The sequence below is a fragment of the Nannospalax galili genome, unplaced genomic scaffold (genome assembly GCF_000622305.1).
Source record: "Nannospalax galili isolate Female #2095 unplaced genomic scaffold, S.galili_v1.0 scaffold1258, whole genome shotgun sequence".
Lineage (NCBI taxonomy): Eukaryota > Metazoa > Chordata > Mammalia > Rodentia > Spalacidae > Nannospalax > Nannospalax galili.
Window position 1 is genome coordinate 371322 of NW_008341370.1, and position 17509 is coordinate 388830.

Here is a 17509-nt window from a genome sequence, read left to right on the forward strand (position 1 = left end):
CTTACTCAAAACATTATGGAGTATTTTGATTAGGTTTGGTTTGGATTGGTTTTGGTCTTGGGGTGGGGGTTCATTTAAAAATGTTTCTCAAAGGGATTGGAGAGATGGCTCATCAGTTAAGAGCACTGGCTGCTCTTGCAGAAGACCCAATTCCCATCATCCACGTGGTGGCTAACAACCACCTGTAACTCCAGTTCCAGGGAATCCAACACCTCTTCTGACCTCCACAGGCACTGCATGACACAGGTACACTTACGTACAAGCAGGCATAAGGCTCATACACATAAAATAAAAATATTAAATAATTTTAAGATTTAATTTTGTTTTTTAAAATATTTTATTATTTTTATGTGTATGTGTGTATTGCCTGCGTGTGTGTAAGTGTACCCGTGTCATGCAATGCCCGCAGAGGTCAGAAGAGGGCGTCAGGTCCCCTGGAACTGGAGTTATGAGCAGTTGTTAGCTGCCATGTGGGTGCCTGGATTTGAACCCAGGTCTTCTGCAAGAACATTCAGTATTCTCAACCGCTGAGCCATCTCTCCAGGCCCTAATTTTGTTTTTTAATTATGTATGTCTATGTATAGGTTTTTGCATGTTGAGTGCATGTGTCCTTAGATGCCAAAAGAGGGTGTTGGATTCCCTGGAACTAGAGTTATAGGCAGTTGTGAGCCATAGTGGGTGTTGGGAACCAAACTTAGCTCCTCTGCAGGAACAGTGTATGCTGAGCCATCTCTCCAGCCCCCTCCCCCTTTGGTTGTTGTGATTTTTGTTTCATTTTCTTTTTGGTAATTGGATTGTGTTTCTTAAGCATGAACTGAGTTGATGACAATGTCTGTTGCAATATTAAAAGGTTGGTTACCTGCTATGGCCACTGTTGTATACGGTTTTCAACCTAATAGTATCAGCTAGGAGATGTTGAGATGTGTAGAACCCAGCCTGACTTTCAGAGTCCCCATTGGGGACAGGTGGGAGGAAACAACTCTGAGAGAATGAGAAGCCAGAAGTGGAATAACCTGTTTCCTGGCGCCGACCCTACTTCCTACAGGCCTTGATGACTCTCTTCAGGATTATCCCTTTGAGGACTGGAAACTGCCTGGCAAGTACCTGCTGCAGCTCTGTCCCAGAAGCCTCGAGGCTCTGACTGTGTGGCCTGTGGGCCACCAGGAGCTCATTCTGGATGGACTTGAACAGCTCCGGGATCTGGTGAGTGAGCACTGGCCACGCTGGTGGCAGCGTCCACCAACCTGGGGGTTTGCCTGTTCAGGATGGCTGTTGCGGGAGCAGTGATATGCGTCCTTCTGATGCAGGGCTCCAAGCTACAGACAGAGAACCTGCAGAGCCTGGCTGAGGGGCTGCTAGAAAGGACCCAGGCCTTCCAGAGCTTAGTCCAAGGCCGTCTGGGGGACTGTGCTGAGACGCCTGTTGATGTCCTCCATGCTGCTGTAGAGCTGGTGCGAGAAGCCCGTGCTCTCCTCTCCTGGCTTAACAGGTACCAGGGATGGGGTGACTAGTGAAGGACTCTTCTTTTCCTTGGTTGCCAGGGCTTGGGAGAGAAAAACAGTATTTGGATCTTTTTTATTTTATTTATTTTAAAATTTTTATTTATCATTTTTCTTTTATGTGTATGCACGTACTGACTGCATGTAGGTAAGTGCACCCGTGTTGTGCAACGCCCACGGAGGTCAGAAGAGGCTGTCATATCCCCTGGGACTGGAGTTACGGACAGTTGTTAGCTGCCATGTGGGTGCTGAGATTCGAACCCAGGTCCTCTGCAAGAACAACCAGAGTTCTTAACTGCTGAGCCATCTTTCCAGCCCCTTGGCTCGTTTTTTAAAAATATTTCACTTATTTATTTATTTAAAATTTTTGATTTATTATTTACTTTATGTGTACAAATGTTTTGCCTGCATGTGTGTAAGTGCACCTGTGTTGTGCAGTGCCCATGAAGGTCAGAAGATGGTGTTGGATCCCTGAAACTGCAGTTACAGACAGTCGTTAGCTGCCATGTGGGTGCTGGGAATCGAACCTGTGTCCTCTGCAAGAGCAGTTAGTGCTCTTAACCACTGAGCCATCTCTCCAACCCCCAAGATTTTATTTTATGTGTATGTTTTGCCTGCATGTATGTAAGTTCACCATGTGCATGCAGTGCCTGTAGAGACCAGAAGAGGGCATTGGAGCCCCTGGAACTGGAGTTATGAATGGTTGTTAGCTGCTATGTGGGTGCTGGGAACTGGATCGGGTCCTCTGGAAAAGCAGCCAGTGCTCTCAACTGCTGAGCCCTCTCTCCATCCCCCAGAAGACAGCATGTGAGAGTCAGTTCTCTCCTTTCACCATGTGGCTGGGGATTGAGTGTGGCTTTGGCAGCAGTTGCGTTTACCTGCTAAGCCGTCTCCCCTGCCTCCCGACAGCTGTTGAATGGAGGATTCCCCCTTCACTGGCAGTTACTTGTCTATCTTACGGGTCCCACCTCAAATGTCACCTCCTCAGGGGAGCCTTCCCTGTATTCCACTCTCAGAGCTCATTTGCAATATTCATAACAGTTGATATTAAATCATTAATGCTATAACTGTCTATTTAATGGCTGTCTCCCCAGTGCCTACAATAGGGTCTGGCACGTAGTGGCCACAGGTTGAATAAATCTTATGCTAAGCCAAACCCACGAATGTAGGAATTGTCCTCAAGTCTTAGGTGAGGAATTGGATCCAGCACAGTCCCTTAACTATCCTTTCCCTGCCAGGTACCTCTTCTCCCACTTAAATGACTTCTCCACCTGCCAGGAGATCGGGGTGCTGTGCGGGGAGCTGGGCCAGGTCTTGCAGGAGGTATGATGACAGGGGCCAGGCTGGCCAAGGCCCTAGAGCTTTATATAGCTGGTGAATCAGACCAGGATCGGGTGTGAGAACTGGGCGAAGGGTTGAGCGAGCACAGGAGAGGAAGGCCTGCCTTTGGTATGGGGTGACAGGCCATGGGGTGGGGGAAGGCATGGGGTCTCCCTGGCAGGGGACACTTGGGAGGTTTGACATTCAGGGAGGGATGGTAAGGGAGGATGTGTGTAGTAACTTCTTGGTTCAGGTGTCAGTGGGATGAAACCTTGGAGTTGAAACTCTGAGGCTTTAGTTTTAGGTGGGAGACCAGTGTAAAGAAAGTCAGCGAGGGATGGTAGGGGAGTTCTCACCCTCACCCCATGTCCTCAGAAGGAAGCTCCACCCCTTACTAAAAGGAGGCCTCTCCCTTTTTCTCTCTCTCCCTCTTTCTCTCTGCTTCTAGGACTGCCCAGAGGCTGAGAAGGAGAGCAATGTCCTGAGGATTGTGAGTCTTAGGACCTGAGTGGGGAGGGATTGGGTATGGGGTCAGACTCTGCCAGCAAACCTGCCCTTCTCTCCCAGTGCAGCCATGTGGCAGGGGTCTGCCACAACATCCTGAGTTATAGCCCAGAGGAGCTGCTGGAGCAAACGGCTGTGCTGGAGCAGGTGCGGCTGGATGACCCTTCGGTGAGCCTCAACCTCTCACCTCTCCCTACAGACCCCCTGGCAGGCTTGCCTGAGCCCAGAAGCACAATCCAGGAGCCCCAGCATTGTCTATTGCTAGCTGTAAATCTGTGTTTAAGGCCCAGAGGACCTACCTGGGGGTCTCACCATTGCTGGGCATCTTTCCCAGGCCAGAGGGGCTGTGCCAGTGTGGCCCCAGGTAGTACATTCTAGCCCTGTGACTCAGACCTGGGATGGGTTCTAGAGCAGATTGAGAGATGAGAGAGAACATGAACTTTTCTGCTTTAGTCTTGATGAGTTGGGGAAGTCAGAGTTCCGTGTCGTCCATCCCCCCCCCCGCCCCCTCTCTGCTATGTCTTTCCTTCTACCTCTCCCTTCTGGAAACTTGCTGAGAATTTGGTACCTCAGAAATCAGTGACCTGCCCCCCACCCCCACCCTTGTCCCCTTATCAGACAACAGCAGTTGGGGCTAGCTCTGTCCCCAACTCTGCCTACTTTAAAGTCTTTGTGTTCAGTGTAAGGTCTTACCCACCGGCCCTACTGTACCCAAGCTTTGCTTGACTTAGCCTCTGACTCCACAGGGCCTGAAAATCCATACCACCAGCAACTGCCTGCACTTCGTGTTCCAAGTAAGCATCCAAGTCAGGGCCCCATCCCTCGGCCACTTCCAGGGGCTTCTCAACCTGCCAACTAAGCCAGCTTCAGGCCCAAGGAAAGCTTTACTCTCTAGATTTTATTCCTCATACCAGGTTCCCACTGGCTCCCAACTGCAGATCCTGCCTGGTGATGAAGTTGTCCAGATCAATGAGCAGGTGGTGGTAAGTGAAGGGGGGAGGGCAAGGCAGAGGTGACGGGTGTGCGAGGACCCCGGTGGCAGGGGAAGGAAGCCAAGGAGTTCGCCCCTTGGGTTGACCAGCTGCCTTCCATGACATGAGCCAACTCACCTAGGTGAGAGTCCCATACCTTCTTAACAGTCCACCCTGAGGACCTCTCTCTTGCCTCCACAGAGCTCAGTTAAAGGGGCTCCTGAGAGCTCCCTGGAGGTAGTGTTACATGAGGCAGAGCAGGAAGCTCCGAGAGGGCTCCAAGTGTGAGAGGAAGAGTTGTTGGGCTGCTCCAGAGCCTCCCATTCAGTGTCCCTGTCCCCTAGGTGGGCTGGCCTCATAAGAATGTGGTGAGGGAGCTGCTTCGGGAGCCAACGGGGATTAGCTTAGTGCTGAAGAAGCTTCCAGTGCCAGAGACCCCCTCCCAGGTATGTACCCCACGAACGCCTCCACATCCGCTCTCAGATTCTTGTGGTCAGCTCCATCACTGTCTCTGCTTGTTTCCCAGATGCCTCTGGACTCCCTGTGTCTGTCAAGCCAGTCACTGTCTCTGGTGCCACAGCCTCCCAGGTAACAAGCTCTACACGGGTGTGTCTTGGAGAGGGGACCATGGGCTCATCTCAAGTCCCCTTTTTCTCCCTAGGGTCCCATCTGAAGATCTCTTTGCCCTTGGCCTGCCTGCAGACCCAAGTCCTGGACCTGGCCCTACCTGGATAGGTAGTTTTACAGCCCTAATGAGAAAGTCATCTGAGTTTGCTCGATTGACCCTCCATACTGACATCTATTCCCCACAGACCTGGGCCTAAGCTTATGGACCTTCCCATTGTCTCCTTCCTCTGTAACAGACTCTACGTCCCTTGATGCTGAGCCCCTGGCCATCCCCCCTGCATCCCCAACCACATTTCCAGAAAAAACAGCAGAGCCTGTGGCTCCCTCAGAACACTTTGACAAGGTAAACTCAGGGGCTCAGCAAGGAGAGGTGTGGGCTCTAGACCTTGACCCTTCTCTGAGTTCCATATGGTCCTTTCAGAGTCCTGTCCTTGGTCAGAAGAAATCAAAAGGTATGAGCACCCCTGAATGGGTGGGGTCCCCCATATGAGGAGCTACACATGCATGCTTCCCACATGGGCTTTTCTGGAAATATCTGTTCTAGGGTCAAATAGACCTCTGCTTCCAGCCCATGCCTTCCACCAGCACTGTGACTTTGAACAAATGGCTTACCCTCTGATCTTTGGTTTCCTCTGTGTGTGTGTGTGTGTGTGTGTGTGTGTGTGTGTGTGTGATTTGTTCTTACTGGGGATGGCTGTGCACTCCACCATTGAGCTACACACCCAGCATCTGAGTGGAGCCACTCTACCTTATAGAACACACATGAATCATTCTGAGCTCAGAGTATTGGTTCACATAGCTCAGAGTACTGGTTCTCACAGCTGCAATGGAGATGTTCATGGGAGCAAGTAGGTTGGAGAAGGGAGAATGCCTTAACATCCTCTCATCAACATGCTCCCCTGTGTCGCTGCAGGCGTGGCCACAAGGCTGAGCCGCCGCAGGGTGTCTTGCCGGCAGCTGGGCCTGCCTGACTGTGATGGTTGGCTCTTACTGCGCAAGGCACCTGGCGGCTTCATGGGCCCACGCTGGCGCCGCTGCTGGTTTGTGCTCAAGGGACACACGCTGTACTGGTACCGCCAGCCTCAGGTGAGCCCTCATTCACACTTGTACAGGAAGCAAGCAAGTCACCCCAGGCCACAGATTTTATTTCTGCTCCACCATCTACTTCCAACTGTTGTCACAGGGGAGTCCTCACATCTTCCCAGGCCCCTGTAGTCCCATTTGTAAAATGGGGGTAGCTCTTAATAGAGAAGTGAGTTCAAACATGTGTAGATGAAGGTTAAAGAGTCTGGGAATATACCTCGGTGGTACAGTATGTCCTTGATATGCACAAGGACATAGGTTAGACCCCCAACAGTAAAAAACAAAAATAAACAAGGTTGGAAATGATGTCACAGAAGATGTAGAGAAGCTCCCATGCCTGTAATTCCAGCACTTAGGAGGCTGAGGGAAAAGGATTCCCATGAGTTTGACACTAGCCTGGGCAACATAGTGAGTTTCAGGGCTGGCCAAGCTATAGAGTAAGACCCTGTCTCAGAAAAAAAAAAGGACCAGTGAGATAGCTCAGTGGGTAAAGGTGCTTGATCTCCAAATCCCCATTATCTAGTAAGCTATCCTTTGACTTCCATATTTGTACTGTGGCTTATACACATACACATAATAAATAAATAAATGTAAAAAATGTTGTCTAAAGAAAATCACTTTTATTCTGCCCACGTCTCCTGATGGGTCACTCAATTTATTGACTCAGCAGACATTCAGGTGCCTACTGGACCCAGTTCTGGGTTAGCTAGTTTTGGTTATATTCAGTTAGTTTCTGCTCCTCTGCAACTTAGAGGTCTGTGGGGGGAAGGGCTAAATATATGCTTTAAGGACAGTGGTACATATACAGGGATGGAGGAAAGCCCAACAGCTATGTGGGAGCCCAGCAGAGGTGTCTGAGCCAGTCCTGAGTTCAGAAGCTTCACTTGAAAGCAATATTTGGGGATTAATCAGATGAAAAAAGGAATCAGACTGAGAAGAAACCGGTGCTGCATGAGGCAGTCGAGTCTCCTGGGGGAGTACATGCGTGAACAGGCTTCTCCTTGGCTGTTTTTCTGGATACTTTTGCTCCCCTTTCCTGGCTTCAAGTCTCCCCTTGGCCACACCTCCTTCCCTGAGCCCCAGAAACCCAAAGACTTGTAGTTAGAGACCAGGAAATATCCTTTCCCTTCCTTTGCCCTCAGGAGCCTGATGGGGTAACTAAGGTAAGTGAGGGAGCTGACTGAGCCTTGAGGGTAAGGGATTCCATGCAGACCTGGGGCTCCAAGCTGATTCTTGTACTATGATCCTCCAGGATGAAAAGGCAGAGGGCCTCATCAACATCTCCAACTACAGTCTAGAAAGTGGACATGATCAGAAGAAAAAATAGTTAAGTCTTGGAATGTGATGGGCTGGGAGATAGGGAGAAAACGGGAGTGGAAAGGTGAGGTGGACATGGGGCAGGTGGCTGGGATTCCTGGTCCAGCCTCTCTGGATTCTGGATGGACATGCCCAGGAAGAGGCTGAGTGGTGCCCCTCCACTACCTGGCAGTGTGTTCCAGCTCACCCATGACGTGTACAAGCCCTTCGTCTTTGCTGCCGATACCCTGTCTGATCTGAGCATGTGAGTACCCGCCTCCTCTTCCCTACTCTCCTGTAGTCCCCGGCATCGGAGTGCTTGGGAGCTAGGGTCAGAAGTCTGGACTCAAACCCTGGCCCTCTCAAGACCTCAGTTTCGCCATCTGTAAAATGGGCAAAGAAGCATTCCTACTTGAGTTGCCATGAGGATCAAATTTGTGGATTTAGGACATGGTGGTTCACACCTCTAATCCTAGCACTTGGGAGACTGATGCAGGAGGATTGTGTGTATGAGGCCACACTGGGTTACATGGTGAGTTTCAGGCCAACCAGAGCAATATAATAAGACACTAACAACAAAACAAAATAGGAAAGATGGCTGAGGCTATAGCTCAATGGTAGAACACTGGCCTGACATATGGGAGCCCCCAGTACCGCATACAAAACAACAAACAAAAATCCCAGAAAAAATATTAGATGTGGGTAATGAAGAGCCTGAGACATAAGTGGGCCTCAGTGAATGGAAACCCCAGGACCAACGTGTTTCTTTACAGGTGGGTACGCCAGCTTATCACCTGCATTTCCAAGTACCAGTCTCCAGGCCAGGCCCCCTCTGCCCGAGAGGAAGGTGGGTATCTCACAGAGTGGGAGAAGGAGGCCAGATGTCACTGAGCCTCTGCCTTTCCTGGACTGGGTGCTGGAATTAAAATCCCCTGGGCCACTCCCTGGCCTCCCCAAACCCACCCTATGGTTCCCAGACTGCTACAGTGAGACTGAAGCCGAAGACCCTGATGAGGAGGCTGGGTCCCGCTCAGCTTCGGTGAGTAGGGATCCCTTTAGGGTGGGAGGTGGGGCTGAATAGTAGGGTGAAGGGACTCGGGCTGATTCCCTCTTCTTCTGCCCTCGCACAGCCCAACCCAGGTCACACTCGGAGTCGTGACACATCGCCTGTGGCCTCCCCCATGCAGCGCAGCCCAAGGACCTCCTTTGGCTCTCTAGCAGGTGCTTCTCTGAGAGCTGGGTGCTGGATTGCAGGGCTGACCCGAGCATTTTCTGATCTTGCTTTTTGCTCCTACAGACAGCAGTGACAGGGCGCTGGAAGGGATGGTGCAGGGGCTGAGGCAGGGGGGGGTGTCCCTCCTGGGCCAGCCACAGCCCCTGACCCATGAACAGTGGCGGAGCTCTTTCATGCGGCGCAATCAAGACCCCCACGTCAATGAGAAAGTGCACCGTGTGCGGGTGTTGCAAAGCACCCTCAAGGTCAGCTGGGAGCAGTGGACACAGCAAGGGATCATTTCTCTAGTGTCTGGGCCCCAGCTCCACTCTGGGCTCCAGAATGCAGATTGAGGACTCTGGGTCCTGGCTCTCTAATTCTGGGGCACATTTGTGGGCTCCATACTCCACTCTGGGTTCAGCTGTAGGCTCAGCCAAGTTGTAGGTTCTGTGTGCTGGGATTGGATATTCACCCAGGCTCTTTGCTGGGTACTGGGTACAGGACTTGGAGTTAGCATTGGACTCTGCCCCTTCCTTAGTGATCATGAATTCTTGCCTTCTCTTCCCACCTCAGGCAAAGCTGCGGGAGCTTCAGGCCTTGGAGGATGTGCTAAGTGACCCTGAGCTCACTGGGGTGAAGTTCCGGCGGTGGAAGGAGCAGAACCAGGAGCTGTATTCAGAGGGCCTGGGGACTTGGGGAGGGCTGCAGGCTGCAGGCATCGCCCCAGCTCTGACCTCTGACCCAAGAGAACAGTCGCCAACGTCCCTGACCTCTGACCCTGAAGAGCCTTCCCAGGTCTTTCCCTTGACCCCAGAGGACAGTCTCCAACCTCTTGACCTCTGACCCTGGCCAGTATCTTGGCTCCTGACATCTGACCCTGGAGACTCCTTTATCTCCAGCCTCTAATGTGTCTAAGCAACATGTCCCTGGGGAGTGTTTGAAGCTGGCAGTAGTATTAGTTCTTGGCTTTACTCCAAATTGATCCCCTGCCTGGGCTTCTATCATTTCCTAGAGCAAAGGAATCTTTGTGCTGCCTTCCTGTCTTGCCAGGAAGAAATTTTCCTGGCCATCCTCGGGTCTGGGGCATGCCTGCCTCCCTTGGAATCTCAGCAAAGTTCCCCAAACCAGGTCTGGTTTATCTTACATGAGAAATGTTTTTCCACCTAATAAAGTTGATTTCTCCAAAATGAACCTATGTGTCTTTGCTTTAGAATTAAGAATCTCAGGGCTGGAGAGATGGCTCAGCAATTAAGAGAACTGGCTGCTCTCGCAGAAGACCCAGGTTCAGTTCCCAGTACCTACCTGGTGGCTCGCAACCATCTGTAACTCCAGTTTCAAGGGACCCAATGCCCTCTTCTGGCCCCCAAGGGCACATGCAGGCAAACACTCATACACATAAAAATAAATAAAACTTATAATTCAGAATCTGCGTTCCCAGATGAACTGGGAGGAAAAACAGTCAGACTAGAGTTAACGCCTTTGGTCACAGGGTGGGTAACAAGCCCTCTGTGCAGCCCATTTGGCCTGAGGTTTGCATCCAAAGCTCCTGTCAGGGTGCTGGGCTCTCTGGTCATGTGCATTCATGCCCATCTCTTCCCAGTCCTTGGAGGTCAGACCTGCTCCCCTATCCCATCCCCAGGGAGGAAGTTTTACTTAGTAGATAAGGGAACAAGGTCAGGTAGGGCAAGGTGGGATAGGTAGCTGGAGGGGAGGGGAGTCCTAGGCATCTCTGGTTTTCCCCTTCACCCAGCTTCACCTCCAGTACCTGGATCCAGAAAAGAAACATTGGCTCACTCCATCCAGGGGGCCTGGGAGTCCTGGCTTACTTCTATCAACCTCTGACCTCTGACCCCATCCTGAAGTCCTTGGCAGAATGCCTGGCTCCCTCTGTGAGGTGCCTGGAGAACAGTGGGAGGAGCTTCTCTCAGGTTGGAATGTCTCCCTGGAACACAGAAGGCTGGAGGTAACGGCTGCTTCTGTGACTTCACCACAAGAGGGGGCGAGACTGCCTGAAGGGAAGTTTCTTTGAAGAGGAGAAAGGGGACAGAGCAAAGATGTCTGAAGAACAAAACTGGTGGCAGAAGTGGACAGACACTGTCAACATCAAACATTTGACCACTGTGGTAGGGAGCACCTGCCTCACTCTGCCACCAAGCTAGCATCATGGGGTGGGCAGGGGCCTTGGATGCACTGAGGGCCTGGCTTCTCTTCTCTCCTGCAGAGAAATGCCTATGAGCCCTTGGGCCGGCATGAGGAGCAAGTGCTCATCAACCGGAGGGATTTCACGAGCAAGAAGGTAAGGAAAATAGGAAGGTGGGGGCAGGCAGGGCTGGGACCAGGTAGGAACCCAACAGAGCCAGTTCCTGAGTCAGACAGGCAAACACAAGTTTACCAATGCATATGCATTACTGAGTGTGTAGTAAATCAAAGAAGGCAATGGAACTCAATCAGGGAAGGCTTCCTGGGGAAGGTGACACTTAAGATGAGAAAATAGGAATTTTCCACAGGGATGGGGAAAGTATCCTGAGCAAAAGAAGCAATGTAGGCTAGGAAGATCACTACCGGTCCCAGCCCTGCCTGCCCCCACCTTCTCAGCTGTATGCCTGGACTCATGTGACTTCTACCCTTTAAATGCTCTCCCTGAGGATCTTCTCTAGCAGCCAGTGACCCCTGAGGTGATCCCTCACAGAAACCCTTATATTGTGATCATCACCCACCAGTAGAGACCCCAGAAGAGACACCCAAAGGTCCCCAACAGTGACCCTCTTTTGGTGACCATGATAGCAGCTTTCTATGAACTCAGGCAGTATCACCCTCAGCAGGGGCTCCCATCCATTCATAGGGTGCAAGTACCCCGTGTAGAGGCCACCTGTAGTGACAGCTGCCTAAAGGAAGGTTTCTGTCCTCTCCCAGGATGCCTGGGATATGCAAGAGTTCATCACTCGCATGTACATCAAGCAGTTGCTGCAACATCCGGCCTTCCAGCTGCTGCTGGCCTTGCTGCTGGTGACCAATGCCATCACCATTGCTCTCCGCACCAACTCTTATCTTGGCCAGGTGGGGTGCTGGCCTGATCTCTGCCCATATGGACTCTGATGAAACGACGTGTTTTCTTCTCAGACCACAGTCTCCTTGTCTGTGTATGATCATTGGACTGGATGCTCTTCAAAAGTCTGTCACTAGCAGGGCGTGGTGGCACATGCCTTTAACCCCAGCATTGGAGAAGCAGGGTCAGGCACATCCCTCTGACTTTGAGGCTGGTCTGGTCTCTATAGAGAGTTCCAGGCTAGCCAAGGCTATGTAATGAGACCCTATCTCAAACAAAACAAAAAAAATCTGTTACCTTGACCTTGCGTGGGATCTGAAGGTCAAAGGAGACTTCATATTGAAGGGTGTTCTGAAGCCCATCTTTGAGGAATGTGCTGGGCTTGCAGAAGGACAGGAAAGCATGTTGTGCACAGTTAGGCAGATGAATGCCTGGTGAGGAACAGCATCTAGTCTTCATGCACAATCTCTAACAGAGAGTCACTCTTGGCCAGGTGCCTACTTTTCTCAAAGCCAAGTCTCCAGGTAGGAACCCAGCAGACCCAGTTGCTGAATCAGACAGGCAAACACACGTTTACCAATGCATGCATGCACATTGGTGCATAGTAAGTCAAAGAAGACAATGGAACTCAATCAGGGAAGGCTTCCTGGAGAAGGCGACACTTAAGATGAGAGGGAAGAATAAATAGGAAGGGGCCAAAGGGATGGGGAAAAGTATCCTGAGCAAATGTAGCAATGAAGCAATGTAGGCAAGGAAGATCATTCAGTGAGGCAAAGCATGTGCCACACAGGCTTGACGACAGAACCCACGTAAAAGCCAGACACGGGTACAGTGTGCATCTGTAATCCCAGCCCTCATGGAGACATGGGAAATGGAGACAGCAGAATCCCCCAGAAGTTCGAGAGCAAGCCAGCCAGCCAGACAAAGCACAGCACCAAAGCACAAGGGAGACCCTGGTCAACAGGGCAGAAGGCGAGGACCGACCCTTGAGGTTGTTCCCTCACCTCCACATTCTCACGGTGTGCATCCACACTCACACTCACAGGCACACCAAACACACACACACCACAAAGATTTAAAAAGAAAGGAAGAAAAGGGAGGGAAGGAGAGAGAGAGGGAAAGAAAGAAAGATTAAAAAAGAAAAGAGTGCTGGACATGGTGACTCACATGGAGGCTCCCAGCACTTGAGAGGCTGAGACGGGAACTGCCGTGAGTTCAAAGCCAGCTTAAGTTACATAGTGAGTCTGAGGCCAGACTGGGCTAAGTGATACCTGTATAAAAAATAGAAAGGATGGCTGGGTGTGGTGACGCATGCCTTTAATCCCAGCACTTGGGAGGCAGAGGCAGGCGGATCTCTGTGAGTTCAAGGCTAGTCTAGTCTACATAGTGAGTTCCAGGGCAGTTGGGGCTACAGGGAGACCCTGTCTCAAAAAGACCAAAAAAAAAGAGAAGGGGCTGGAGAGATGGCTCAGCGGTTAAGAGCACAGACTGCTCTTACAGAGGACCCGAGTTCAATTTCTATCACCCACATGGAAGCTAACAACTGTCCATAACTCTAGTTCCAGGGGATCTGTCAGCTTCTTGCCTCTGAGGGCACTGCATGACACAGGTACACTTACACACATGCAGGCAATACACTCATACACATAAAAATAACAAGGCCAGGCATGGTGGCGCACGCCTTTAATCCCAGCACTTAGGAGGCAGAGGCAGGCAGATCTCTGTGAGTTCAAGGCTAGTCTAGTCTACATAGCGAGTTCCAGGGCAGTTGGGGCTACAGGGAGACCATGTCTCAAAAAGACCAAAATAACAAACAAATAAAGGAAATGAGATTTATTATGTGTGTGTCCGACTTGAATTCCAATATGACCTTGATTTTACACTGCATTTTGGTATTTGACCTTTTTTTCTCCAGTTCTGGGTATTGAACTCGGCCTTGCTCGTGGTAAGCAGGCATTCTTCTATGTAACTAAAACTATCGTCTTTCCTGTGGTCTATTTAGCCCTTCCTCTGCCTACCTTCCCCAAACACTCTACTCTAGAGGTTAGGGTAAATAAAGGTCAACCAACTATGAGCAAATGGAGCCCTAATTCTCCCTCTGTGAAACGAGAAGAAAGGAATCTTCTTTTCAAAAAAGTGTCGATGTTCACACGAAATGGTATGTGAACAGACAGCACAGTGCCTGGTGTGTATGAAGAAACTGTCAACTAAAAACCGCAGAGATGCTAAGGAGGAAGAACAGCAGGGATATGAACCTTCCCTCCCCCCTTCCTCCCCCCTCCCTCCTCTCCTCTTCCATGAACCTCTATCTGGCCTGGTGCAGGCCCTGCTCACTGACACCTGTCACTCTCTTTGTCTTCCATGTAGCAACACTATGAGTTGTTCTCCACCATAGACGACATTGTGCTGACCATCCTGACGTGTGAGGTTTTACTTGGCTGGCTCAATGGCTTCTGGATTTTCTGGAAGGTAAGATCCTAGGACCTCCTGCTGTGGCCCTCAGGTCTCCTTAGGGTCTGCAGTCCATCTAGTTCTTGCCCCCCAAAGTAGCAGTTATATATGGAGAGAGGGGAAAGCGAGAGATAAAAGAGAGAGAGGAGAGAGAGAGAGAGAGAGAGAGAGAGAGAGAGAGAGAGAGAGAGAGGTCTGTAGTAGGACAGAACATAAGTTGTCCAGAAACTGCTGCCACCCTGGGCTCCAGTTCTGTCCCTGCTGTAGCCTCCCTCAGCTCTCTATAGTCTAGCAAACCTTGACTTCTGTATCTGAGAAATGGAATAGAGAGTTATCTAATTTACCAGGTTCTGTCGGGGCTCCATAATCTTTTTCTGCAATATCTCAGATAATATCTTTTAAAAATATTTATTTTTATGTTATTTGTGTGAGTGTATTGCCTGCATGGATGAAAGTGCGCCCATGTCGTGCAGTGCCTGTGGAAATCAGAAGAGGGCATTAGATTCCCCTGGAACTAGAGTTATGGACAGTTGTCCAGGTTCACCCTGTGCTCCTGCCTCAGCTTCCTGATTAATGAGGACTACGTGTTCTATTCCAAGAAGACTTTACTTGTGCTGAGTAGAGTGATGCACACCTATAATCCTAGAGCTCTGGAGGCAGAGGCAAAAAGATCACAAGTTCAAGGCCCGTCTGGGCTAGGTAGTGGAACACTGTCCCCAGGAAGGTTAAAAAAAAAAAAACACACACTCAAAACATTTTATTTGTGGGCCTTGAAATTTGAGTTTCATATAATTTTCACATGTCATAAAATATGCTTCTGATGTTTCCTCTTTCCTGGCTTTAAAATTACCATCTTTTGGGGATGAAATCACTTACCATCTTTTTGGGATGATGTCTCTTTGAGAAGCTTCTCCCAGGCTAGGCTTAGTGGTACTCTGGGTCTCTGTGATTCTATCTACTTATCTCTGTCATGTAGAGTTTAAATGTACTGTCTATCCACCTCTCTCAAAAGGGAGACAAGCAGGGCAGAAATGGTTCAGAGCATGGCATCCAGCAGGAGCTTTATACTGAGTGGATTAGTAAACCAGCTGACTTGGCTGGTCTTGGTTTTTGTTTTAATTTGTGGCACTGGAGATTGAATAAAGAATATGCATGCTAGGCAACTGCTCTTCCACTAAGTTATACCTCCAGCCCCCGCCCCCTTTATTTGGGTCTTTTTTTTTTTTTGAGGCAGGGTCTCCCTATAGCACCAGCTGGCCTGGAACTTGCTTTGTAGACCAGGTTGGCCTTGAACTCACAGAGATCCACCTGTCTCTGCCTCCCAAGTGCTGGGACTAAAGGCGTGCGCCACCATGCCTGGCTCCAGCCCCCTTTTAAAAAACATTTTATTATTATTTTTATTTTATGCATATGGGTGTATTGCCTGCATAAATGTAAGTGCACTTGTGTCATACAGTACCTGTGGAGGTCAGAAGAGGGCGTTGGATCCCCCGGAACTGGATTTAGGATGGTTGTCAGCCATCATGTGAGTGTTGGGAACCAATCCTGGATCCTCTGAAAGAGCAGCCAGTGCTCTTAACTACTGAGCCATTTCTCCAGCCCCCTTGCCCCTTTTTTGTCTTTTTTGGTTGTGAGCCTCAGCCTTTAATGGCTGTGTCATCTCTCCAGGCCCCCAGTCTTCTTTTTATTTTGAGAAAAGGCCTCACTAAGTTTCCTAGGATGACCCTGAACTTACACTACAGCCCAGGCAGGACTTGAACTTGTGACCCTCCTGCCTTAGTCTCCTTAAGTAGCTGATGTTACAGGCTTAGATTCTACAGAAAGCCTGTGTCTTCCTGTGTGTGTGGCACAGACTCTAAAAGGTTAAAAAGATGTGTTTACTGGACTGACACCAACATTTAAGAAGATTTTTCCATTAAAATATAGTTTTTATTGTTGTTGTTTGTTTTGTTTTGAGACAGGGTCTCCCTGTAGCCCCTGCTGGCCTGGAACTCACTATGTAGACCAGGCTAGCTTTGAACTCAGAGATATTGCACCCATGTTGTGCAATACCTGCAGAGGCCAGAAGAAGGTGTCAAATCCCCTGGAACTGGAGTTATGGATGGTTGTTAACCACCATGTGGGTGCTGGGAATTGAACCTGGGTCCTCTGCAAGAGCAGCCAGTGCTCTTAACCACTGAGCCATCTCTCCAGCCCTAAAATATAGTTTTGTTTTGTTTTCTTTTTTTTTTTTTTTGAAGCAGGGTCTCCCTGTAACCCCAGCTGTCCTGGAACTCATTATGTAGCTGGCCTTGAACTCACAGAGATCCACCTGCCTCTACCTCCCAAGGGCTGGGACTACGGGCGCGCACCACCACGCCTGGCGTAGTTTTCTTTTTGAATATTTACTTCAAACATGTATTGACCAAAACCATATTGAAAGGTACACAGAATTCTGGCATCTGTGCCAATCCTGCATGCTCTTGCCTTCACCCTCACGCACTTTAGGGAATCTTCTTATATTTATAGCACCTTGTTTACCCTCCCAGTAGTTATTTTTATAATCCTAAGCAAATAGGTATGTATTTTTAGTCCTCCCTTTTCTGACAGTAACACACTGTAAACATTGCTCTGCCCTTGACTTTTGGTACTTACTGAATCCTGACAATCTTTCTACATGAATACATGGAGATCTTTCTTCTTTGTCTTTTTTAATGATTTTTAAAAAATATTTTATTTATTATTTTTATGTGTAAGTGTGTATTGCCTGCATGTATGCAAGTACATCCATGTTGTGAAATTCCATAGAGGTCAGAAGAGGGTAGAAGATTCCCCTGCCCCTGGAACTGGAGTTATGGACAGTTGTTAGCTGTCATGTGGGTGTTGGGATTCAAACCCGGGTCTTCTGCAAGAAGAGCCAGTGTTCTTCACCGCTGAGCCATCTCTCCAGCCCCATGATTTTTTTTTTATTTCATGTGTATGAATATATTGCCTGCATGTATGTAAGTGCACCTGCATCATGCAATGTCCACGGAAATCAGAAGAAGGTGTCAAATCCCTTGGAACTGGAGTTAGGACAGTTATTAGCCACTGGGATTCGAACCAGGGTCCTCTGCAAGAGCAGTCAGTGCTCTTAACTACTGAGCCATCTCGCATCCATGTGGTGCAATTCCCATAGAAGTCAGAAGAGAGTGTCAGATCCCCTGGAAGTGGAGTTACAGATGGTTGTGAGCCGCCATGTGGGTGCTGGGAATTGAACCCAGGTCCTCTGCAAGTATCTCTTTATGGTTACATGGGACTCCATAAGATATAAGCCATAGCTTATTCAACTAGTCGCTGATCGCTGGGCTCTAGTTGTTTTCAATTAATTTCTCTTCTCTCTCTCTCTCTCTCTCTCTCTCTCTCTCTCTCTCTTTTTCTCTCCTCGCTCTCTGGTTTCTTTCTCTCTTATCTATTACATGTATTTTTTCCTTGGAATCTGGGTAAGTAAGCCCACAAATATCTCTAAAAGCCTGCCACA

General features: G+C 49.5%; 2 protein-coding genes across 4 annotated transcripts in view; both read left to right on the forward strand.

Moving 5' to 3' along the window:
- Positions 1 to 9667, forward strand: part of Cnksr1 (connector enhancer of kinase suppressor of Ras 1) — a 12703-nt gene extending 3036 nt beyond the window's left edge. The window contains exons 2-21 of the mRNA XM_029565248.1: positions 1046 to 1203; positions 1308 to 1489; positions 2738 to 2822; positions 3268 to 3309; positions 3387 to 3491; positions 4070 to 4117; positions 4238 to 4306; positions 4639 to 4740; positions 4821 to 4882; positions 4956 to 5029; positions 5158 to 5264; positions 5343 to 5373; positions 5835 to 6007; positions 7257 to 7330; positions 7494 to 7565; positions 8074 to 8147; positions 8278 to 8339; positions 8431 to 8521; positions 8598 to 8779; positions 9087 to 9667. Coding sequence (XP_029421108.1) covers positions 1046 to 1203; positions 1308 to 1489; positions 2738 to 2822; positions 3268 to 3309; positions 3387 to 3491; positions 4070 to 4117; positions 4238 to 4306; positions 4639 to 4740; positions 4821 to 4882; positions 4956 to 5029; positions 5158 to 5264; positions 5343 to 5373; positions 5835 to 6007; positions 7257 to 7330; positions 7494 to 7565; positions 8074 to 8147; positions 8278 to 8339; positions 8431 to 8521; positions 8598 to 8779; positions 9087 to 9356 — 2063 coding nt within the window. The 3' untranslated portion in view covers positions 9357 to 9667. The remainder of the gene's footprint in view (positions 1 to 1045; positions 1204 to 1307; positions 1490 to 2737; positions 2823 to 3267; positions 3310 to 3386; positions 3492 to 4069; positions 4118 to 4237; positions 4307 to 4638; positions 4741 to 4820; positions 4883 to 4955; positions 5030 to 5157; positions 5265 to 5342; positions 5374 to 5834; positions 6008 to 7256; positions 7331 to 7493; positions 7566 to 8073; positions 8148 to 8277; positions 8340 to 8430; positions 8522 to 8597; positions 8780 to 9086) is intronic.
- Positions 9668 to 10567: 900 nt separating this feature from the next.
- Positions 10568 to 17509, forward strand: part of Catsper4 (cation channel sperm associated 4) — a 14201-nt gene continuing 7259 nt past the window's right edge. For all 3 annotated transcript variants that reach the window (XM_008836807.1, XM_008836808.1, XM_008836809.1), the window contains exons 1-4: positions 10568 to 10636; positions 10735 to 10809; positions 11427 to 11570; positions 13927 to 14028. In XM_008836807.1, the coding sequence (XP_008835029.1) occupies positions 10568 to 10636; positions 10735 to 10809; positions 11427 to 11570; positions 13927 to 14028 (390 nt within the window). The remainder of the gene's footprint in view (positions 10637 to 10734; positions 10810 to 11426; positions 11571 to 13926; positions 14029 to 17509) is intronic.